This window comes from Misgurnus anguillicaudatus, chromosome 10, assembly GCF_027580225.2.
Source record: "Misgurnus anguillicaudatus chromosome 10, ASM2758022v2, whole genome shotgun sequence".
Taxonomy (NCBI): Eukaryota; Metazoa; Chordata; class Actinopteri; order Cypriniformes; family Cobitidae; genus Misgurnus; species Misgurnus anguillicaudatus.
Genome location: NC_073346.2, coordinates 22,144,024 through 22,167,807, shown reverse-complemented (window position 1 = coordinate 22,167,807; position 23,784 = coordinate 22,144,024). Strand labels below are relative to the sequence as shown.

Genomic DNA, 23,784 nt, shown 5'->3' with positions numbered 1-23,784 from the left:
TAGTCACGTTTACATTTATTCATTTAGCTAAACACTTTTGTTTAAATCACCTAACAAATGAGAGCACATTGAACATATGTTTACACTGTTTAAAACGTTTACAAATTGATTGAAATTCTATTGTTTGTTGACTAAGTTCTCTGTCCATTCATCCATTTGACCAGTTTACTCACTTGTTCATAATATGCTTACACGTTTACAGAATTATTAATAATGACTGCTAGTTTACTGGAGACAGAATGGTGCCATTACAGTTTATTGATGCAACATACAGCTGGATTACATCAGAACTTACTATTTACAGAAAACTAACAATACACAATGGCTACCTAAAACGAGTTATTTACATTACTAACTTACAGTTCGTACAGTGTATTCTGCAAATATTTCTTAAGATAAAAAAATCTATATAGGTAATTTAATAAAATACAGAGAAAAGAAGCTGAACATTTAAGTCACAAACCATTAAACTAGACTTCCAAACAGATATGAAACACTACTTAATTACTTTTAAATGCATCTTTTAACTACCCTTCAGAATGTTTTTATTATGTACCAACTGGTGGTCTCCTTGTATACTGAGAATACTGTACAAATGTAACTTTTTTTCAGGTATTTGCATCCAAAAGACATATGTATATCAAAGAAAAAAGCTCAACTTGCTTTATTTACAGGTAAGGCTTAAATTGCAAAAGTGTATCTGAATGTTTCTGCTCTATAGTTTCAGTCTCTATAGTTTCAGCCTTTATAGTGTCAGCCTTTATAGTGTCAGCCTTTATAGTGTCAGCCTTTATAGTGTCAGCCTTTATAGTGTCATTTGTTGTCATCGTCGTCGTTGTTTGAGGGACTGGACCTAAAATGTGATGAACTCTTCTCCTGTGATTTTTTAAAGACACAGAGTCAGGATAGCCGCGTTGGCATATTTGGCACTTGTATAAATTGGGTTGGCTTTGCTGAGCAATTCCTTTTACTAGCTCAAGACCTCCAAAGAGACGATGGACCCTCCTTTTGTGGTTTTGGAGAGAATTCATATCTGGAAAGCTAGAAGAACATATCTGACATTGAAAATTACCGTGTGTGAAATTTGGCTCAGTTCCCTTTGCCGACTGGAACACACCACCCACAATATGATGCACTCTCCTTCTGTGGTTTTTCAAGGATTTTATAGTGTGATAGGTACGCATACAGATCTGACACTGGAATGGGCCAGAACGGCTCGGGTCTGTAATGCTCCCAGAACGGCTCGGGTCTGTAATGGTCAAATCAGTTGGTTTTGTCACTTTTATGCGATGAACTTTTCTTACATGATCCTTCAACGACTGAATCTTCGGATAATAGCGAAGACAAATGTGACATTGAAAATCAGTGGGTGGCCTGCTCTGTGCACTCGTTTGGCCTAACTGTTCCTGTTTTTCTTTTTCTGGCAGGATTTGATTTTGGTTTATTTTATGAACATTTCTTTTATGCTCCTCAAGTGCCTGAGCACTTGGACAGTTATGGTCACAAATCTGACAAGACAACATGGCAACGGGTTGCCTGCTGTGTGAGACCAAGTGCCTCTTTAGCCCATCTAGACAACTGAACCAACGAACACACACTGGGCAACGAAGAGGATTGCTGGTATTGCTTTGATTGTGAACCGACTGTTTCCCCTGACCTGCAGTATCGCCTCTGCAACTCAACCGTTGGTGTCTTAGCAAGGAACGGCGACCTGCAAAAGTCTTTCTGCACTTTGGGCAAGTCTGTTTTTGCGGATATGATCCATGGTTTAAATTCTGTGGTGCAGATGGCTGTGATGCCTGAAATCCTGTAGACAACCCAGTAGGTGCGTGTGACCGTTGCACCTGGGAAAATGAACGAGGTTGCTGCGTAGTTGGAACATGTGATTGTGTCACCTGGTTAAATGAGTGTGGGTGAGGCTGCTTAGTTGCAGCATGCGATTGTGTCACCTGGTTAAATGAGTGTGGGTGAGGCTGCTTAGTTGGAGCATGCGATTGTTTCACTTGATTAAATAAATGAGCGTGAGGCTGCTTAGTTGGAACATGTGATTGTGTCACCTGGTTAAATGACTGAGGATGAGGCTGCTTAGGTGGAACATGTGATTGTGTCACTTGGTTAAATGACTGAGGGCGAGGCTGAGGCTGCTCGCTCGCTTGGCTTTGAGATTGCTTGTGCATCTGTTGATGTGCCTCAAAATCCATCCACGATTGCAAATTCTCACCACAGTGAGGACAAATGTAGGATTCCTGTGCGTGGTGTTGCAGATGTTCAAAGAGAAGTCTGGGACAAGTAAAAGAGGCTCCACATTCACAAGTCACTCTTCTCGGGAGCACGGACGGAAGTGACATAATTCCCCAGTTGCTGCTGCTACTTCGACTGCTCTCCTGTCTGACCGCCGGGGTTTCTGTAGTTGGCGACAACACAAATAGGTTTTCCTGAGCTGCTTGCGGTTTGCTTTCCACAATTCTGGGATCAGCTGGGGGATTAGGGCTTTTCACCTTGCATATTTGTCTGTGCGTGTTCATGTTATCTTTGCGGCTGAAGAACCTGCCACACTGAGGACATGGAAACTTTTTCTCAGGTGCAGGACGACCAGATGATTTTTTCTGAAAAGAATTTTGCTGTTTTAGCTTGCTTGCCCCACAAATCCTTATGTGCTGCATCAGACTGAATCGACGAGAGTAGCTTCTCTTGCATCCGGCGCACACAAACCGTTTCACACCATCACCGGACACATGCACCTGAAAGCCATTACTTAGTAACACTGACCCCATTTTCTTCTCATTACGAGATTCTACAATAACAACATCCTCATCTTCAACTTCATCACGGTCCTCCTTAACCATATCTTCCGAACTGTCCTCATTATCTGGGTCCTCTTGATCTGCATCAACTAGAACATCAATTTCAGCATCATCCAAAGGCATGGTCCACTGCTTTTCCCCAAATGTATCTTTTTCCTCCTCCATTCCTACTTTGTTGGCTGGTAATTCAACTTTTTTTGTTTTTGTTGATTCAATTGGTTTGGAGTTGATGGAATCAAAGGATTTTGGTGAATGTATCTGAGCCTTTGGCTTGAGAGATGAAGACGGCATCTTCAACGCAGTCAGATTTTTCCCCTCTATCGAGAACTCTGTCCTCTGCTCCTCAGTTTTTATCGACTCTGTGCCTACTCCAACATGATGCGTCTGCATTGGATTTTCTGAGTTTTGCACGCCTCTATTGCAATCATTTTTTAAGCTGTGGAGTTTGATTTCATCCTGCTTGTCTACAGTGGCAGAGGATATCACTTCCGGCCTACAGTTATGCCTTTTGAGGTTGCGCTTCCACACGTAGCTACGCTTGCATTTAGAACAGTGGAATCGTTTTAGTGGCTGTGTTGCTGTAGGGACATTCGATGTCTGAGTCCTATTTCTCGCAATAGGTAAATGTTGACGGTTAATGGCAAACCTAGCAGGACAGATGTGATTCTCTGCAGCACAGATCACAAATTTTTGGCAACGCAGACAATATTTAACTCGCTCTTTCTTATGCTGTGCATGGTGCATTATCAAGCTGTCTTTGTCCTTGAAAACCCTACGGCAGATGCCACACTTGTGTCTGCCTTCCACGTTGTCCTTGCCAAAAAGCTTTTGACGCGTCTCAAGCGCCACCACAGGGTAGAGAGTTTGTGTCACAGATATAATCTTTTTTTTCTTTTTTGACAACAACATACCAGGTTTTACATATGAAGGAGTGCTCGGGGAACAGGGCACTTTTTCAGGACTTTTTGCTTTAGATTGATTCTCCAGTAGCTCAGGCTTTAACACTGCTATAGGTGTTTCATCCAGCATGGGTGCCCTTGGTGAAACTTTTCTGGGAGGAAGGTTTCTCGTCCTTTGTACAGGGGCTGGCTGTCTATGACTCATGTAGGCAGATGCTAGAATCTTCAGGATTGATTTCTTATTATATGGGTCGGAATCTTCACATGAATCCGGAGGTTTCTCATAGTCATGATCATAATTCTTTGATGTGGCAGAGGATTCTAAAGTAGCGCAGTTTTTCTCAATTACAGGCTCTTCCATCACAGGGTGGGATAAGGAGGACTCTTGTGGGTTTGAGACATTTTGATCTTCCTCAATTGAGGCGTTTTTATCCACAGATAGAGTTACATCTGCAGTTGATACCACCTCAGCTTCAGAAAGTGCATTTTTCACAACTGTTTCTTCATTAGAAGGGTTTGGTGACAGATTAGGAGAAATATGGCCAGAGGCCAGGTGGCTGGAGTCTGTTTTGCTGTCTGGCTCCATTTCCGAGCTTAAGGGTTCAGGATTACTTTCCAGATTCGAGCTGACCTGCGCATCTGCCTTGTGTGACTTTCTATGTTCATCGAGACAAGATAAATCATCCAGCCCCTCACCACATTCACAGATATACATCTCTTGAAAAGCAGGAGGGGGCACCACCATGCAGTGGTGTTTCTCAAGGAGATCTGTACTTGCAAATAAGCTTCCACAGTTGCCACAAGTGGGCAGCACTGGCATCGGCTGATGAGAGATTTCATTCGCATGAGATGCTTGGTGTACCAGAAGTGATGCCAAACTCTGGAAAGTAGCTGAGCATGCAACACAGCTATAGGTTTTGGTGGTCCCAGCCGACATTGTTTCTGAAAGTCCAAGCATTTCTATGATATTGTTGAGTACTCCCTATAAAAGAAAGTATAAGAACTAAATTAGTGGCACAACATAAGACAGAGCGTATTTAGTTCAGATGTAAATCATGAAAAAATGCATTGTAATGACGTGATAAATAAGTGTACGCATTTTTTTCTGATTTAAAGGTCATGTTCTTCCTGATCCCATTTTTCAAACTTTAGTTAGTGTGAAATGTTGCTGTTAGAGCACAAATAATACCTGCAAAATGATAAAGCTCAAAGTTCACCGCCAGGCGATATTTTCTTTAATAGAAGTCTCCTTTCAAAGCCTACAGCGAACGGCCGGTTTGGACTACAGCCCCCTACCTTCTGGTTGAATGACGTCAATAAAACAGTTTTTGTCTAAAGTCCGCAAACAGGAATACGTCAGTCACCAGCTACGGCTCTGCTAAGCTAAGCTGCCGTCGAATCACAACACACTAAACAAGCTACACAATCAAAATTCGTTATGTATTTCTGAAGGAGGCACTTCATAGAACAAGGAAGACATCAGCCAGTTTTTAAGACAGTGAAAGCAACGGTAAAGAGATAAGTAAACTGTGTGGAAAATACTGCATTTTTTACACGTGAAACATGAACACATGTTATATTGCACACCATAAACACAAGCATAGCTTCAAAACACAGAAAAAATGGGACCTTTAATATTTTCTACATACTTAAATTAAAGAGAACATTCTGTGAAAATATAACCTTGATATCGTTAATTGACTGAGTAAGGTCATGTTAGTTCATGGTGCATTAAAGGTGCAATGTGTAAATTTTACCGGCATCTAGTGGTGAGGTTGCTAATTGCAACCAAAGGCTCAGTCCACTGCTCACCCCTCGCTTTTGAAACACATAGAGAAGCTACGGTAGCCGCCACCAGACAAACATGTCATCGTTGGAGACAACTTAGTAAAAAAGTTTGTCCATTAAGTGCTTCTGTAGAAACATGGCGGCACAAAATGGCGGCTTCCATGTAAGGGAATCCTCTGTGTATGTAGATAAAACGTCTCATTCTAAGGCAATAAACATATAACGGTTCTTTATGAAAGGTCATTTAATTATATAATTTTGTATATGATTGTGTATTTCTGTCAAGAGATCCTTCTAAAAATTACACACGGCACCTTTAATTGATGCACCAGTTGGGCAGGAGTAACACGTTTTGTTTCTCTGCTCATATTAAAAGATTACAAGTGAGTGGATAGTTTTAGCGTTAAGGGGCAGGGGCTTATGGGTCTCGGTTAATAACTTTTTCTGTACATAACTCCATCTCAGTCTTGTGCAACGCGCATAAATAACAACACGACCATGACACTCACGCACCCCATTCATGTTTTGCTTCTGCTAGAGTATATGTAGGACTATTGCTCTAGAGTAAATTATTTGTATGTATGCTTGTTTACATAATAGCATACAAAGTATTTTTTTGCCACTTTACGTTGTATATGCCATGTGCAGAATATAAAGTTCAAGTTGATGGTAGATCTTTCATACTGACCAATAACATTCTGTCTTACATTTGCCTTAAAGTCGCCATGAAACGGAAGTAGCGATTGCCTTATGTTCCCCGTGGTGACGTATATCCGAATGAAACGGCTTCTGAAATGAAATAAGGTAGGGCTGGATTTGAATTTGTCCATCGAGATCTGATTGGATCATGAAGGGAGATCGTTTTAAAGAGGGGAGGAGATTTGCAATTTTGATTAAAGATTATGAGCACACACGAATATTTTAAAAATAATGAAGCTCACAGATAAGTCATTTGTTAATAATACCACAATATTTATATATATAGTTTTTATTTCAATTTCATTGCGACTTTAAATGTCACGTTGGAGAAGGGGTGTATCTTAAAACTGACTTGAAAGTTGATTGGTTGCTCCCACGTGTGCACTCCCAAATAGCATTTTCTGACCCGATTGACAATTGGATAAAGAAGGATTTGGCAAAACTACAATGAAAATCAATAGGCTTTATGCCCAGCTGCACTACTTCCTGAACTTCAGCCAGCTTCTTGTTTCCTGTCTTCAATTATTGGACAAACTGATTAATCCAGGTGTGCTTGACCTCAGTAGTCACAACAACAATAATAAGACAAACCTGGATTAATCAGTTTGTCCAATAATGGCAGACATGAAACAAAGAGCTGGCTGAGGTTCAGGAAGTAGTGCAGCTGGTCATAAAGCCTATAGAGAGAGAGAGTGAGAGAGAGACAGACTGTGGACCTATTTTTCGACACTGTTAGTTTATGTTAGCTAATGCATTAACAAATTGTTAACAAATAATATTGTTAATAACCTAATATTCATATTGTCTGCTTTATATTGATCTATTCAAAGCCATTAAATTCATTTTGTACTTTCCTCAAATCATTTATCTAATCTCAAAGAAATAGTATTTCAAACAGATGTGATGAACCTTTAGGCTTTGTAAAAAAAATAATGTAAACATGCACATTTTCCCTTATTTTCCCTACATTTTAAACAACACAACAATAAGCACAGCAGCGTGTGATCTGGCTATTACATTGCATTGCCTTTCAATCACAACATTCAGTACTTTGTAAATGATGAGATCAGTATTTACATACGCTATTAATCAAACGCAGTGTTTACTTAATTTAGGTAGAATAATATTAAAAGTGTAATCACAATGGGCGCTAGTTAAGAGTACACTGACCATAGATAGCATGCTTCGATTTAGTTAGGCCTGGCCACTTCCCCTTCTACCGTTTCTCTTAAACACACCATTAAATAAGTCTCCTTCACAACAACTAAAAATCAATAATAATAGTGTCATGCACGCTTTTCGTCAACACAAGTCGAATTAACTTGAAGCATTAGTAACACAGAGCGTGCAAAGGTGCCAACAATTGCGCTAACGACAAGCATTTTGCACTGACTGCTGCCGATTTAGCATATGCTCACCACACTAGCATTTTATATACATTAATTCACCTGTATAATCTCACCTTGAATAAAGCATGTTTAAGATGCTTTGTATACATCCGCACGAACATTATGTTAATGCTGCACATGTCGCTCGCTTGCATGCAACCGCATCATCTTTGCATTTAGACTGCAGAAAATGACTGTTTGTACGAGTTGAAGAATATAAAGATACTATTGCCTAACACTCACCTTGAATCAGTACGCCTCGCAAACTAGTATGCATTTACTGTAAGCAGTTATTCATTTCGAATCTGGAAAACACTCCTCATGCAAGAATCCGTATAGATGTGGTTTTAATAGTGCACTACAGGGGGCAGTATGCTTAAACGCGCGCTCCTGTTATCCGCTCTATTAAAGCAGTAAATGGCAGATGACGCCACCTACTGGCGTGAGGGACCTGTACTGTTTTCCCTCCAAAAAGCTCATAAGATACATTATATGATCACGTTTTTAAGCATATAATATAGCTAACTTTGTAGTGGTTCCATTGAAATTTCTTTTGCTATTAGAATTACATTTGATTTATTATGATTAATGAATACATTGTTATCCTTTGAATTGGTTGTAAAACAAAGGCCTAGATTTATTTGACTATAGTAAGGGCATCTTATAGGATTGCACTAGTTTTAATAAAATGTTATAGTGACATTCATTTTCTCAATTTTGTACAAAATACATTGTTCTATACAACTAAGTTCATAGTATCCGAGTTAATTTTAGTAGGGAATATAGAAAATGTGAAACAATGTAAACTTTGATTTGTATTTCTCCCTTTCAATATATAAATGAAATCTAACATGGAAATGGTTTATGGAAGGGTTACGAACGGTGCACTATGTAGTAAAATTTTATTGGTTTCAGTGTTGCCATATGGCAATGCTCACTAATTTTCTAATTAATTATTTGAAAAACTTTTTGTTACTGGAAAATTCAAATGGACACGATGTGTGCTATACATGTTTAAAGTCAGAATGTAAAGTGAAATTTTTATAAGCAAGATAAATGCAAGGTAGTAAAATTCTTCAGATAATATAAAAACACAAGTGTAACAATTCTTAAACTTAACATTAACTCAATTAATTGTAGTTTTATTATGAATTACAGTTTCATAGTTTACTCCACCTGAAATCGGTGCAAAATATGGATAAATATGACATTACCTTTAAACATACCTAACTATAAGAAATTTGGCCAACAACAACAAAGTAGATGTAAAGGATTTATTGGTTATTCGTTGAAGAAAATCTCAACATTGCCATATAATACACAAGTAAAACTAAACTAATCAGGTTTTTATAACCATATAAGCACTAACGTTGTTTTAAACTCATAAGAAAAGGCTACAAGCTGTTTTTATGTGAGACTTCACAAAAAAGAAGCAAATTTGAATTACATTGTGAACTCAAAAAAAGAATTTATACATACATTAATGTCATCACAAACCAGTAGACCTCAAATGTTTACAAGCCGGTCAATAAAAAAGTAACTTTGAAATCGTTAACTGTTTTTGAAGGATGTTTAAAAACACATGGTAAATGTAACAAGGTCAAAAGGTCCCTTGATGAAAAATAAGACAGGATTTTAAGCTGGAGCATTTTTGATCTCTTATAGTACTTTCATCATGCAAATATACCTACAGTTCCATCCATCATGTAGATTGCATAAATATACACAACTCAGTCTGAGTACTGTACAAACAGAAAAAAATAGCGAGCAGTTCACAGAACTGTAGAACAAATTATATAAACATGAACAGACTGATTCAGAACTAGGGTAAAACACCAACGTTATATTTCAAAGGGGATAAAAGCACTTGGGCCTATGTAAAACGAACAATGCAATGTATGTACAATTGATCTGTAAATAACGTTCAGAAAACTGAATGATTTTAAATAACCTGCATTGCAGGAAAGGTAATCATCAATAACCCGCCCTTTATTCATTTACTGGGCTTTGATAGGAAAAATGGCTTGGCGGTTGGGTCTGGAGAGATTCGGGAGAAACAGCGTGAGTCATCTGATGTTCCTCCAAAAGACTTGGAAAAGCAAAGGCTTTGTCACACTCTGTGCATTCATAGACGACTTGCCCCACATGGGTTTCCTGGTGTTTCTTCAGCTGAGAAAACATGCTAAAAGATTCGCAGCACATATCACACCGGAATTCTTCACTGTCCTTATTTAAGCTCTGATGTTCAACATGTTTTTTCTGTTGATGTTTGTAAAGATCATTGGACGTCAGGTAAGTTTTGTTGCATATTGAGCAACGGTATTGCCTTTTTGTGTCATGCAGTTTAAAGTGAGATATTAAAGCGGTTTCTGTTTTGAAGGATTCTGGGCACACATTACATCGGTATGGCCGTTCATTGTGTGTTTGCTGGTGCTGTGTGAGGTACCGTTTCTTTGTAAAGCATTTCCCACAGACCAGGCAAGTAAAAGGACGTTCTGCATGTTCGATTTTTTGGTGCTCCTGTAAACTACTATTGGAGGAGAACCGTTTTTGACAAATGGTGCATTTTATAAAGTCTTCTCCAACATCAACCTCCTCCTCTTCCTCCTCGCCAGGTTTAAATAGTCTCTCAGTATGCTGATTTTTGAGGGTGGAAGAAACGGATGACTCCGAGGTGTGCTTCTTCGAAAACGGCATTTTACGATTACTACAGTGGTGTTTGCGAAAAGCATCACTACCGAGAAAACTGTCACCACATTCGGTGCATTCATACTGTGTAGCAGCAGTCAAATGGCATTGTTCATGCTCATCAAGACTTTCCTTTGTGGGAAAAGTTGTATTACAAACACTGCACATGTGAGAATGAACCGAGAGGTGATTTGCCAGATCCAAGGCTTGGTAAAAACTCTCAGGACATATCGGGCATTGGTAAATTTTTTCACGCTTTGCACTGTCAACGTGGATCATCTTTTCACGGCCAGGAATGACTGTGTCCTCAGGTGCCTCCTTATCCCCATGACTACGTAAATGAGTAAGATAATGATGGTGGTAGCTGAAACTCATATTGCAACGATTGCACTGATAAGAACGCCGTGCCGATAACTGATGACTAAGCTGATGCTTTTTTAGGTGAGAACCGTGCAAGAAATACTTGTTACATTCTGGGCACGAGTAGGGGCGCTCTTTTGCTGGATTGCACCCATGTTCAGAGAGCTGTTCTGGATCTGGAAATCTTACTTGACAAATTCCACAACGATACTTGAACTGCCCAACGTTACTTGTCACAGGGCTTCTACTGGGACCAGCAGAAGTAACTTGATTGGTTTGAGGCTCATTGTGTGGAATCAGAGGAGGGAGCTCCTCATCTTGGGCTGTGTGGATCTTGCGATGATTTGCCCGACTTGTTTTGCATGAAAATGTTTCGTCACAAAGATCACATGGGAAATTTTCATCACGGTGTGTAACCATGTGCTCTGCTAGTTCTGCTGAGCGTGTGAAGCTCAAGTGGCACTTTGTGCAGCGATGAGATGGTTTTCTGACATGCGATTGTTTGTGTTTACGCAGAGCAAAGAAGGAGACAAAGCCTTTACCACACATCTGACACTGAAACTCAGACTTATGGCTTCGCTGATGCTGTTGCAGATTTACTAGCTGAAAAAAGCATTTCCCACATTCCTCACACTCGAAAGGTTTCTCACCAAGATGGCACCTTTGATGATCCTCAAGATTTTCTGATGTTAAGAACGTTTTACCGCAAACATGGCAAGGAAAGTATGGTGCTGAATCAGAATCATCATCACTGTTATCTTCATCTTCGAAATTTGAGTCGGTTTCTTCTTTTTCTGACTCTTGATTAACGGACGATTTGTTTTCAGTAGATGTTGTCACTGAATCCTCTTTATGTTTCAATTTGCAGTGCTTTATGTATGACTTTTTAACTGTATAGGTTTTGTCACATGGATGACATTTGAATAATTCAGGTTCTGGCTCTTTGTTCGAATGAGCAAGGCCTTGGTGAATACTCAATGCTTTAGTGGTCCAAAATCTCAATGCACATATGGTACAGACAAAAGGACGAGTGGGATCATGACACGATTTATGGATCTCCAACTCAGAGGGACAACGACAGTCTTTCGAACATACTGGACAGATACATTTCTTTTTGTACTCGTGCTGGGTTTTCATGTGCCTTTGCAGTAAACCAGCTTGGCCGAAGACTCTACTGCAAATGTGGCATCGGTGTGTTTCGCTTGATCTGCGCTCTTGATCCTCACGACCATGTTCTTCCAAATGACTTATGAGTCGAAGTCCATCTGTGAAACTTTGATCACACTCTGAACATTGATACTTGTTAGTAGCAGTGTCTTCTTTACCATTTTCTTGATCTTTACATGAGAACCTGGTCTGTAGCACTCCAGTTCCTGTTGTATTTGAGCCTTTATTAAATACTAGAACTGTGTCAGCTAGAGCGGATTCCAATTCCTCTGCATTTTCTGTGGTGGACTTGTTTTTCTTGCTGACGATCATGTGTCCAGTACATTTTCTCTTGTGTTTCTCCATTGTTTTTTTGGTCCAAAAACCAACATGGCATTTTGTGCAAGAAAGTGGGTAGACTCCGGTATGAATGCGCATGTGCATACCCAGCCCAGAAGCATTGGTAAACCGCATGTTGCAATGTGAGCATTTAAGAGGTTTGTTGAGATCCTTGTTTGAATTCTCTTGTTGCTCATCTGCAGGTCGCTGATTGCTACTTGGGGGGCTATGTACTTCATCAGTTGGCTCTTGCTTGATTATATTAATTGGATTTAATTCCAATTGTCGTTTATCAATATTTAAGCCTTGACCAGTTCTATGCTTTGCTAAAAAATGTTGCTGAAGCTGTGAGAACAACAAAAAACGGTCACTACAGTTAGCGCAGGAGAAACCTTTTATCTTGGATGGGGTGTTTTTGTTGACCACTTTAGAGGATCCAGGTGACTTTAAGCTGACAACACATGTCTTCTGGTGTCTAAGCAATGCATCCTGTGTAAACAGGTCACCACACTTGTCGCAAAGAACTTTTTCTTGGCTTTCTGCCTTTCCAGTGCATTTAACCAAGTGTCGTTTTAAGTAGTCTCTTCTGATGAAACGCTCCCCACAGCTGTCACAGCCATATGGTTTTTCACCTGTATGAAGACGTATATGCACCTTTAGTTGCCCCTGCATTTTAAAGCGGCGAGGACAATACGTGCATTGGTATTTAAATTTATTCATGTAGTGCACCTGTATTCGTTGTAGAAGTTTAGATGTTTCTCTGCATGGTTGGGTTTGAACATGACTCGTTGCGGGCTGCACATTTTCTGTTGAAACCGCCTTACTTTTGGCTGGCTGTATGCTTTCTTTTGACATTTTCTTGCATTTAACCTTGAGGTTATGTCTCTTTAAATTCTTTATAGAAGTGTAAGTATTACCACATCGTTTGCAGGGAAAAGGTTTGACAGTAACATGCAGCATGGAAATATGTCGCTTCAAGTCGCTCGAGGTGGACAACTGCTTTGAACAAATTTTGCACTGCAACTCATTTTCCTGCTCAGTTTTCCTTCGGCAGTCTGCATTTTCGCTGTCTAGAGGCATCTTTACAATTCGCACCTCGAGTTTTGGCTTTCCTCTGCAACGATTTTGGTGCAGTTTTAAATGATCATAGCGTGAAAAACAGCCATCACATGTCTTGCATCGATATGGCTTGACCTCTGTATGAGTGAGGATGTGGCGTCGTAGATATCTTGGCCTTGCAAATGATTTTGTGCAAAATTTGCACTTTAATTCCGCCCTATTTTCTTGCGGGACCACCTTGATCTCTTTCACATTTTTTACTCCAGCAACCACTTGTTCAGTTTTTTTTGCATCACTTCGTTCCTTTTTATGTTCCTTCGATGGACCATCACACAAAGCCTCATGCTCTAAGCAGCGAGGCTGACTGTTGTATTTTTGTCCACAATGCATGCATGCAAATGGTTTTTCCTTAGAATGAATTCTAATGTGTCTCAGGAGGTAACTTCTGTATTTTAAATATTTAAAGCACTGTGGACACTGGTACTTAAATCTGCCATTTGTTCCAATTTCTTTTGATACTTTACCCTGACAGTGTTTTTCATGAGCATCTCTGTAGTGTTGCTTGTTAAAAGTTCTCCCACAATTTCGACAAGAAGGAACTCCTTTGCCTTTGCAGATAAGCTCGTGATCTTTAATTTTTCTTCTTCTGTAATACTTCCCACAATTTGGACAAGGGAATAGTGTTTTTGCCAAGTGGGCTTTCTCGTGGAATTTCAAATTGCTGGAAAAACGAAATGAATGTGGGCAGTATGAGCAATTATAGGACTTGCTGGCCTTTTTTGACGCAAAGTCTACAGTGTTTTTAGACTCTACTTGTTTAGCATTTGACTTCTGTAATACAGGCAATTGTTGCACTCCACTACATTTCTCCTGATGCGCTTTAACAACTTCCATTCTATGGAAGTGCCTTCCACAGTTTAGACATGGAAAGGGCTTTTCACCAGTGTGAAGGCGGATGTGGCGAATCAGCCCAGCTCTATTTGAAAAGTTACGCTTGCAGAACTGACATTTGGATGCAGAAGGATTTGGCATGTGAGTTAAACAATGCTTGCTAAGCGCCTTTGAATCAGCGAAGGCTTTTTGGCAGAGACCACAACTGAACTCTTCTTTGTTCGTTTCTTTTAACTTTTCAGGTGTAGCTTGGGCCTCTGGAGGTATCGTAAGTTTGCGGTTTTTCTCATGCACTGTCACATGCCGCAGAAAAAACACAGGAAACTTAAACAGCATTGGGCAGTCAGGGCACTTTAGCATGCCTTTTTCTGGATGGGACTGTCTGTGTTTCAACAAATCTCCAATAGATGGCAAAACTTCCAAACAGACTGAACACTGTATTTTCCGCTTATGGACATTTTTGTGAGTTATCAAGTGCGCGCGCCTAGCAAAATTCTTACCACAATCTAAACAACGGAAAGGTCTGTTCCCGGTATGAAGCTTTAAGTGCTTTCCCAATATAAGTACTGATGTAAAGACTCTTCCACAAAAGCGACAAGTAAGAGAAGCACTTTTAATCTTGTCAGAAGATTTTTTGTCCGAACCCCCTGAATCAACATCGTTATGTCTGTTAGTCATCTTTTTGGTATTTGCAAGCAATTTATGCTTTGCTAGGTGGGTGTAGAAACCAGATTTGCTAGCATATGCAGCTGGACAAAAAGTGCATTTGTAACGTGCCACTTTTTGAATGGGTCGAGTCAGTTGCAAGTCTTTGTCCTCACTGTTGGTTGCAATCTCCTCCTCAAGCTCTTTTTTTCCATGAATTTTCCCTTTGGATGTATACATTTTAAGCCTAAGACATGTGTTCTTTATGTGTCTGTTGCGGTTACCGGACACTGTAAACATATCTTTACACAAAGGACACCGATATTTCCCACCAATTTTTCCTTTGCCTTTTCTCATGTATTCTTTGAGACACTGTTCGCGCAAATGCCGTGTCCGATTGTAGGAGTACTTGAACAAATGAAAACAGATGGGGCATTTGAACTTGGCTGGAAATTTGCTATCTGGAACTGAAGATTTTTTTGATGGGACTTTGATACTTTGAGGGCACGCCTCTCTTTTATGCTTGTTAAGATTCCAAGAATACTTGAAATGTCTTTCACAATTCTCACACTTGAAAGGCTTTTCATCAGAGTGCGATATAAGGTGTGATTTCAGTTGTGCACGGAGTCTGAAACTCTTCCCACAAAACTTGCAATCCATTTTTTCTGGTGACTGTTTTTCCTTGCATACATCTACTAGCCTCACATAACATTCACGTAGTTCTGTATTGGAGTCATCTGTGTCAAATACAAAGTCTACTGTTCCCGGCTTTTTCACAGGTGATTTTAAGTGGTCTGTAGAATGTAGAGAAGGGTCCAGGATCAGAGGTAGGCAGTTTACTTTCCTTTTGTGGCTTTGAAGTGTTTGAAGAGTAGGTAAATATAATCCACAACATTCACATCTATGTTGTGTGACAACTCTGTGCCTCAGCACATGTTCCTCATAAAACCCTTGTCGGATAAAGGCTCTCCTACAGTACATGCATATGAACTTTGCATTCTCCACAGTCATCCCTTTGGAGTATTTAGGTGAAGAATTTAGGTGCTCCTTTAGTTTAAATTTCCCACAGAAATGATTTGCCAATGTGTCACCAGTGAAATAAGTTTCACAAGTAGTACAATATTGGACCGTGTGCAAAGAATGTGTACAATGGGAGTGCTCAATTAGCTCATCTAAAGTTTGTGTGGACTCTTGGCACTTAAAACAATGGTAATTGTTTCCATCACAAGCCTTCTGTTCGGTTGTCTTAAGGAGAACAACAGGCTGCAGTCTTCTCTTTTGGGTCTTAAAAGATAAAGAAACTCTGCTTGCAATGTTGTCATTTTCAGTCAAGTGATTTTGATAGTTGGAAGCTGAAGGGATCTTGGATGTTTGGCAGGGACTAAGCACCGGTGGATCTTTTGGTGCACTGGTTTCCTCATCCATCTGATTACTGTTACTTTCAAAGGCAGCTTTCAGAAGAACTGGTGGTTCAGCATCATTAAACAAATTGCATTTGGGGATCTGGGTCATATTCCCAACAACTGAAAAGCCAGCTTCATCAGTTTGGTTTGCTTGTGAATGTTTCAAACAGTCCTCATTGTTCTGCTCTGTACTTTTTAAACCAAAACAAGATTCAAGGAATCCAAAACTACTCCGCTCAACCCCGTGTTCAGTAATTGAAGTAGAACATTTCTGTCTGTCCAAATTAGGTGACTTTTCATAGCCAGGAAAATCAAACGTCTCCTCTAATACAGGTTTTGAGGATGTGTTTTTAGGATCTGATATTTCTTCTAAATTGCAGCCGCCAATGAATTCTTCTCCACAGGTGGATCGTTCTAATCTCTCCTCAAATTCAGGCTGAAAGGACGTGTTTTCTATATCTGGTTTCTTTTTTTCCAGTTGGCAGTTTTTTAATGAATCTGTGGTTGAGCAGTTATTTTCTTTTTCATTAGAAATAGATGTGGCCTCAGTATTTGTATTACTTGAGGTACAAATGGAACCTTCTTCAATGGTTGAGCAGTGTTTTTCATCTGCATTTGAATCAGAAGAGGCCTCAATATTTGTATTACTTGAGGTACAAGTGGAACCTTCTTCAATAGTTGAGCAGTTATTTTCAAGTGCATTCAAAATAGTTGAGGCCTCTATATTTGTATTACTTGAGGTACAAGTGGAACCTTCTTCAGAGTTACCAGGTTCATCCAAACTCATCATGGGTTGATCCATAGAAGAATCTGAATCGTGAACAAGAATGTCACTTTCCCCAATCTGACCTTTTGACAAAGGTACCACACCATTTAAATCTTCCTGAACATTTATGAAAAGTGGTCCATCTCTCCAAACAATGCCCTCACTGTTTTCATTTTCTCTTTTGCCCTCACCCATGGTAACTGGAGGTGCACTTCCAACAGTGTCCAGCTGTTGATTTGTACTTGAATGTGTATCTCCATCCTCTGAAGACGGATTGGGCTGGTTAAGATTAATTTCAACTGAAGAATTTAAATTGCAATCAAGATTTGTATCCATTTCAGAGCAGCTGCTAATATCGGAGTAATCCACAAGATTATCTTCTATCAATGTAGCATCTTTTAATTCTGCATGGTCAGAATCTGCTTCCATGATGGACTCACTCTCTCCTGGGTTAAGCAAGTAACATGGCGTCATGCTACCATTAGACTGTCTCTGATCCCCTGTTTTGCCTTCTTCAAGGTCAGCTGAATGTATTACTCCTTGCCAGGATGAATCATAGCATGTGTGCTGCAGAGAATCTGACTCCGTGTTCAAATCATTTATGTCAGATTCAGTAATGTCTTGCAAATCCATCATGCCCACAAGGTTCTCCTTCTCAATAAACTCCTCAATATCATGAGCAAGGCTCTCCGAGTCTATTTCAACTTCTTTAGATTCCATTGTTCATTCAAAAGTTCAGGCTCTAGTAGGATAAGACTGGGCTTGCTAGAGCACATCCCATCCTTAAGCCATGTTCTTCCAGAGGTCCAAGGATTACTTTTCTGAACTCTGAAAGACATTTTTATGTGATTAAAAAAGCATATAATACTGATAATAATAAAATAGAACAGGAAATAAAATGCTCACCACACTCTATCCACTACATATCAGTGCAAACATTATAGCCGATTTGTCGAAGACCTACACAAAGAGAAAAATCCATTTCAAACAATTACTTTAAACAATATTATTGCTATTGACAACCTTCTTGCTTTTAGGAACACAAGTAACTTTTAAACTACAATTGCAACTAGCAGTTTAAAAAAAACTAGTTTGTGAACCCTTTGGAATTAGGTCACATTAACAGACTAAACATGTTTTCAAATGTTTAATGAAGACATTGAACAATCCTTAACAGTGTAGGATGCAAAAAGTCAACACTTGAATTTAGGAACTTTCTCCTTTAGCAGGAACAACATACACTAACATTTCCTGTTGCTTTTTAGACTTGCAAAACAAAAAAATGAAAGAAAATCTTCCCATTTCATCTGGTTCAGACCATCAATATTTTCAGGTCGTCTTGATTGCACACCTATTTTAGGTCATGCCTCAGGATCTTACTTCATTGAACTTCCAGACTTTGGCTTGGCCATAAAAAAACATGAATCTTTTTTTCTAACCATTCTTCAGTTGATTTACGCCTGTACTTTGGTCATTGTCTTGTTGAAAACTCTCCTAAGCTTAAGTACCATATACAGTTGCCCTGACATTATTTGGAAAGATGCCTTAACATTTTTTAAATCATTGTTCCTTCACGAAAACAGAGATAAAAGGACAAAAATATGTTGGTCTTAACATCATGCTTCGTAGTTGGGTATGGCTTGGCTGTGCAGTGCCCTTTTCTCCATATGTAGCAGTGTAGCATCAAAGTTAAGACTTGGTCTTTCCTCCTCATAAAACATTTTCACTAAAGGCACACTAAAGGAACATCAGGTTCCTTTTTGGTCTTGTTATAGGAACACTATGTTTGTTTGCCAATGAACACTTGAACAAAAGCAGCTTGAATCTAAATAGTTATGGATGTCATGTACCATTCCCTCGGGTTCTCCCACACCTCATTCAGGATTGCCTGGTTTGCTATTGGAGGACTCTTTGCAGGACAACAAACACCAGAAAACAAGCAACTGTCCTAAATTCTCTCTATTTGAAGAACATTTCACACCACACAATTTGAACCATGCATGAGCATGTTTAACTCCTGAAGTCTAGTTTATTTGATGAGTGGGATTGTTTAACAGATAATCATGTTTATCTTATATCGATAATAATTATATTCCTTTGATCATGAAAATGTCATATTTAAACGTTCCTGATAAAGTAAATTGTGCCTTAAAATAGCAATTGTATTACAATTTAATTTTATTAAAATAAGGTAACCTTTAGCATAGAGTAGTTAATTTTGTATGTGAATATGCCAATTTACTCCTGCTGACACTCAATTACACCAACTCGCACTACCCGATTCACTCGGTCACTGATTGGTTTCAAGTTGATTGTGATGTAGGAAATGGTTCCAAAACTACCCCCTAATGATAGTGCTCCAAGTCAGCTGGTGTCTCATTGTTCGTGGATAGTATTATTGGACAACCCAAATATAACTGGTTTGTTGAGGGATTATACCACGACCTCATCTTTAAAACTTGGTGTACTTCGCTTTACTGAAGGTGACGGTAGCAAAATGTATTTAAAATTGTGGAGAATCTTAGACAATTCCAGCAATAGCTTTAAAAGTCCAGAATTCATCAACAAGATAATAAGAGACATACGATAAGAGATACAACAAATGAGTTTAAAGCAAAGAAATTCTTCACTAGGCAGGTCAGTTAACCAACCTGAACCCAACGTAATGTTAACTTATGTCCAATAGTTCAGAGGAGAGCAATAAAAGCGTTATGCCCCATTCAGACAGCCAGCGGCCAGCAGTAGCACAGCGACGTGATCTCATTAATTTCAAATGGAAACCTGGCGACTTCCGGCGACACGAGTGAAAGTGACCGTTGGCGACCGTATGGGCGTGTCCATTTATGCAAATGTCAAGCGAATTTCGGGAGCGACTACCAATGAGAACGAAGGAGTGGAGTTCACATCATCCTTCTCTCGTCAGTTACTGGCATGGATGGTACTCATTTGTTTATGACAAGCAGATTTAGAAACACCTCATTGAAAGAGACGGGCGACACAGCAAAAACATCGCTGGCTGTCTGAACGAGAGAGTTAGTCGATAGGCTGAGATGTACATCAATCAAACTGTTAACTGGTGCACAAACACCTCCTCAATATTGTCAACAATCTTAAATTGGAGAGCGTGCGCCGTTCGGTCAGGTTAAGCAGCCATGGCCAGTGTGGCCACAAAAAAAGAGAAGATGCACTTTTAATAGAGAATGGCCCGCAACACACTCTTGGTTAAGACCTGTAGATGGCGAAGCAGAGAGAGCTTTTTGCATTTTTTTGTTTTTTCTGTGAGACATGGTGGAGAATATGACGTAAAGCGACATGGTGCATGAGAGTACCACAGAAAAAAGCACATCATAAAGAAACATGCAAATCAGTACAATCGTTTATCAATAAACCAAATGACCCACAGGCTAACAAAGTTTCGTCAGCAGAAGTGACGAGCATTTATCATGCCGTACATTTAACAAATTCATATCGCTCTACCGACTGCAGCAAAAAGTTAGCCCCAGTAATTTTTCCAGATTCTGAAATAGCTAATAATTTGTTGTGTGGTCGCACCAAAGCAACATCTATTTTAACAGATGTGCTTGTTCCGATCTCAGTGGAAAAATGTATTAAAGAACTGACGTCACCTATGCTTGCGGGTGGAACGTACAGTTTATTTTCAGTGGCGTCAGATGCTTCTAACCACGGCAGCACCAAGCTTTTCCCCCTGGCAGTGAGATACTGGACCCCAGAGCTTGGGTTAAAGAATAGAGTTGTTGATTTTTACAAGGATAGTGCAGAGACCTCAGAATCAATTCCCCGCCAGATTACAAACAAACTGAAAATAATGGCCCAAGACTGGAGATGATCTCTGCTTACACTGCTGATAACGCTAGTGTGAATTATGGAAAGTTCAAATCTGTTTATCAGAAGCTGAAGGCAGATAATGCTGGCATTATCAAGGCTAATTGTATGGCTCATGTTGTGCATAATTGTGTGAAATATGCTTGAGACAAACTAGATATAGACATCGAATGTACAACTAACAAGATTTACAGTCACTTCTCACATCTGCAAAGCACACAGAAGAACTGAAATCATTGTTTGAATATGTGGATCAAGACTAACATGCTGTACTAAGGCATGTACCTAGAAGATAAGTTAAGGCTAAGTATATGGCCTGCTGTCTCAAGGCTTCATATTAGCTGGCCTGCAGTGAACGCCTACTTTCTGTCATTAGGAGAGGAACACTGTCCAAAGGTGCTATGCAAGCTTTTTAAAAAGGATCAACACAGTGATGGGCTCCCTCTTCAATTACAGGCATACCTTCCACCATAATGCACTGAAGACATTCCATGATGTTATACTGGTGTTGGAGGGAGACAATATAACTGTCTGTGAGTTATATGACATTCACACCACTCTTCAAAGAAAGCTCCAGCAGCGGCAGGCAGACTCCTTTTTTGGAGTTGAAACCAGTGTACTTCTCCAAAAGTTTCCAGACTCTGAAGCATCAGCAATCAAGCAGGACTTCTCTTATTTCTACAGTCATTTACTCAGCTACCTTAACAAATGGTATGACTTTTCAAACAGCAACTTTCACAAGCATGTGGCATTGTTAGGAGTTAAGAGTGAATTCACATTCTGCACTGCAGGAGGTTGTAAAGAGAACAGTTCCTGTTGTAAAGAAGTGGTCAACTTTGCTTCAAGGCACAAACACACCAAATTTGACTGTACTTGGATCCATTCTCTTTAGCATTCCTTTGACAAATTCACATGTAGAAAGAGTGTTTTCACTGATGACTGCAGCATGGACTGACCAAGGAAACCGATGCTCTGTGGATCTTATCAAGACTGAGATTCAAGTCAAGAGCAACTTTGGATATAGCTGCACAGAGTTCTACAGCTATGCATTGAAAGAAAAAAACTCTTCTGGATGTAGTAAGGACAGACAAAAAATATAAATTCAAGAAGAACAATTAAGGTAAATTTAACATTCATTGTGTAAAATGTAGAATATATTTGTGGTCCTCTTGCTAGACTATATAGATTTTTATTTGGTTGGTTTGCTGCTACCCATGCATTTCAGAAAAGTGATATCCATGGTGCTGGGGAATGCTGTTGGCCTTCTACCATCTGGATTGTATGGACATATAGGCAAAATGTGTCCTAAATATTTTGCACTGTATAGGCTATGCCTTATATTTTGTTGAACTTAAATAGGCTAGGCCTAATAGTTTTATGTCTTGTATTTTAAGGTGAATTTGATTCACTGAGAGCATTTTCGTAATGCCTGGTACTTTGGACAGTTGACTATCAAATAGTCCCAATAAAGACGAGATTTTGCAAAACTAGTGTTTTGTCTTTTATAGGCCTATGCCTTAAGCTGTAAAAACCTTGGGTGATATTTTGGGTCAGGTAGTGTCTTAATCTTTTAGTCAGTGGTTTTAAAAAATGTTTCTTTGTAAATTAGATAGACAATATAATATATCTTAAGTTTAAAGTTATTACATCTGTCCCACATTGTCCCACTTTACCATGCTTCTTGTCCCACATTTTGTTTGACTGAAGGTGGTCACCCTAGTAACCAAGCAGGAACTGGACCCACCATGGCTCAACAAATTTATGACAGAGTACAGTGCTCTACATAGTTGTTGAAACTAGGGATGTGATAGTAAGAAAATCTTCCCACTGGTTAATCAATGCGTGGCAAACCTATTGATACCAGTAAGGGGCTTTTAAAACTGCTTATGAACTTTACTGCATGGCAGTACAGCATTGGGGGGCAGTGCCGGGGTAGGCAAGTGATGAAATTGGAGAGAGACTGAACACCATGTAGCACCGGTAACACCAATTTTCACAACAAACCTGGTTGAAACCAATAAGCATAAAGCACCCTTAAATAAACCTAAGAGAGAAGGACAGCTGCTCAGTGAGTGATGTCCCTAAAATTATGCAAAACATAGCCTGATCACAATTTCCATTAGACAACTAGGTTTACAGAAAAAACACAAAGTTCCACTAAAGTTCTGGTCTACTAGTCCAGTGTTTCTCAACCCTGGTTCTCGAGGACCCACTTCTAGAAAGTTTTAGATGTCTCATTAAAAGCACATGAACCACCTCATCAGCCTTCTTCCAGAATGTCTCCCTAACAAGCTAATAATTTAAATCATTAAAAGATTGTAGAAGAGGGTCCTTGAGGACAAGGGTTGAGCAACACTGTACTAGTCTATCCAATAAACAATGCAAAAGTATGTGCTGTGAATGTTCTTGCTTAGTACTATTGTAGCATTTGTTAACTTAAGACTGACCTCCTGTAAGTAAACCAGTCTGGCCCTTCTCTTTTAACCCCTCAGCATTTTCCACCCACAATCGGCCTCTTATTGGAAAATTACTGGCTCGGTTCTCACCAGGCATCAAACAAAGTTAAAGTCACTTGAAAATTATATTTCTGATATTTTGTCTGAACAGCTTTGAACAGACAATGTTAACATGACTTTATGTACAGGCTTGAATGGCCACTGTCCTATAGAGTTTAGTTCCATTCCTAAACACTTGAATATCAGCTGACCACTGAGGTGATTCAGGGATCAGTTTTTGCATTGAGTGAAATCATTAGGGCACAAGACTTCTGATTATATTACATTTCACATGACAAGCAGCTTTACCTGTAATTCCAATTTAATAATCCCAATATCTTTGCTTGGATTTCTACTTGCCTTCAAAACCTCTTGCCATGGACAAAGGAATGTTATCTTAAGCTCCCCCATGACAGGACAAAATTCCTGGTAATCCCTACCAAACCATGAGTCATACATAGCTTCACTGTTTTTCATAATGTCCCAGAGGTTCTCAACTGGATTCAACTCTGGGGAACATGAGGGCCAATCAATGGCATCAATGCCTTTGTCATAAAAACTGTCTACACAC

General features: G+C 39.5%; 3 protein-coding genes across 9 annotated transcripts in view; 1 reads left to right on the top strand and 2 right to left on the bottom strand.

Annotated features, from left to right (window-relative positions):
- Positions 1 to 23,784, top strand: part of LOC129447986 (serum paraoxonase/arylesterase 2) — a 315,340-nt gene that overhangs the window by 88,575 nt on the left and 202,981 nt on the right. The window lies entirely within an intron of this gene.
- Positions 225 to 7,971, bottom strand: LOC129447990 (uncharacterized). Of its 4 annotated transcripts, none has more exons than XM_055210000.2 (2): positions 7,822 to 7,971; positions 225 to 4,685 (listed from the first exon to the last, which is right to left on the bottom strand). In XM_055210000.2, exon 2 carries the CDS (start codon positions 4,659 to 4,661, stop codon positions 669 to 671), a length of 3,993 nt encoding a protein of 1,330 aa, XP_055065975.2. In that variant the 5' UTR covers positions 4,662 to 4,685; positions 7,822 to 7,971; the 3' UTR covers positions 225 to 668. The 4 variants fall into 4 exon arrangements, with proteins under 4 accessions (XP_055065975.2, XP_055065973.2, XP_055065972.2 ...); XM_055209998.2 differs by lacking the exon at positions 7,822 to 7,971 and adding an exon at positions 7,653 to 7,735; XM_055209997.2 differs by lacking the exon at positions 7,822 to 7,971 and adding an exon at positions 6,199 to 6,336.
- Positions 8,839 to 23,784, bottom strand: part of znf1035 (zinc finger protein 1035) — a 30,076-nt gene continuing 15,130 nt past the window's right edge. For all 3 annotated transcript variants that reach the window (XM_055209995.2, XM_073872106.1, XM_055209994.2), the window contains 2 exons: positions 17,782 to 17,835; positions 8,839 to 17,703 (listed from right to left, as the gene is read on the bottom strand). In XM_055209995.2, coding sequence (XP_055065970.2) covers positions 9,568 to 17,595 — 8,028 coding nt within the window. In that variant the 5' untranslated portion in view covers positions 17,596 to 17,703; positions 17,782 to 17,835 and the 3' untranslated portion in view covers positions 8,839 to 9,567. The remainder of the gene's footprint in view (positions 17,704 to 17,781; positions 17,836 to 23,784) is intronic.

Excerpts from the sequence above, each read along its gene's own strand:
- LOC129447990 (XM_055209997.2), bottom strand. The coding sequence starts at position 6,321 with ATGGACAAATTCAAATCCAGCCCTACCTTATTTCATTTCAGAAGCCGT. Across the intron at positions 4,686-6,198 it reads ATGGCGACTTTAAGGCAAAT|GGAGTACTCAACAATATCAT; the intron begins GTAAGACAGAAT and ends TTTCTTTTATAG.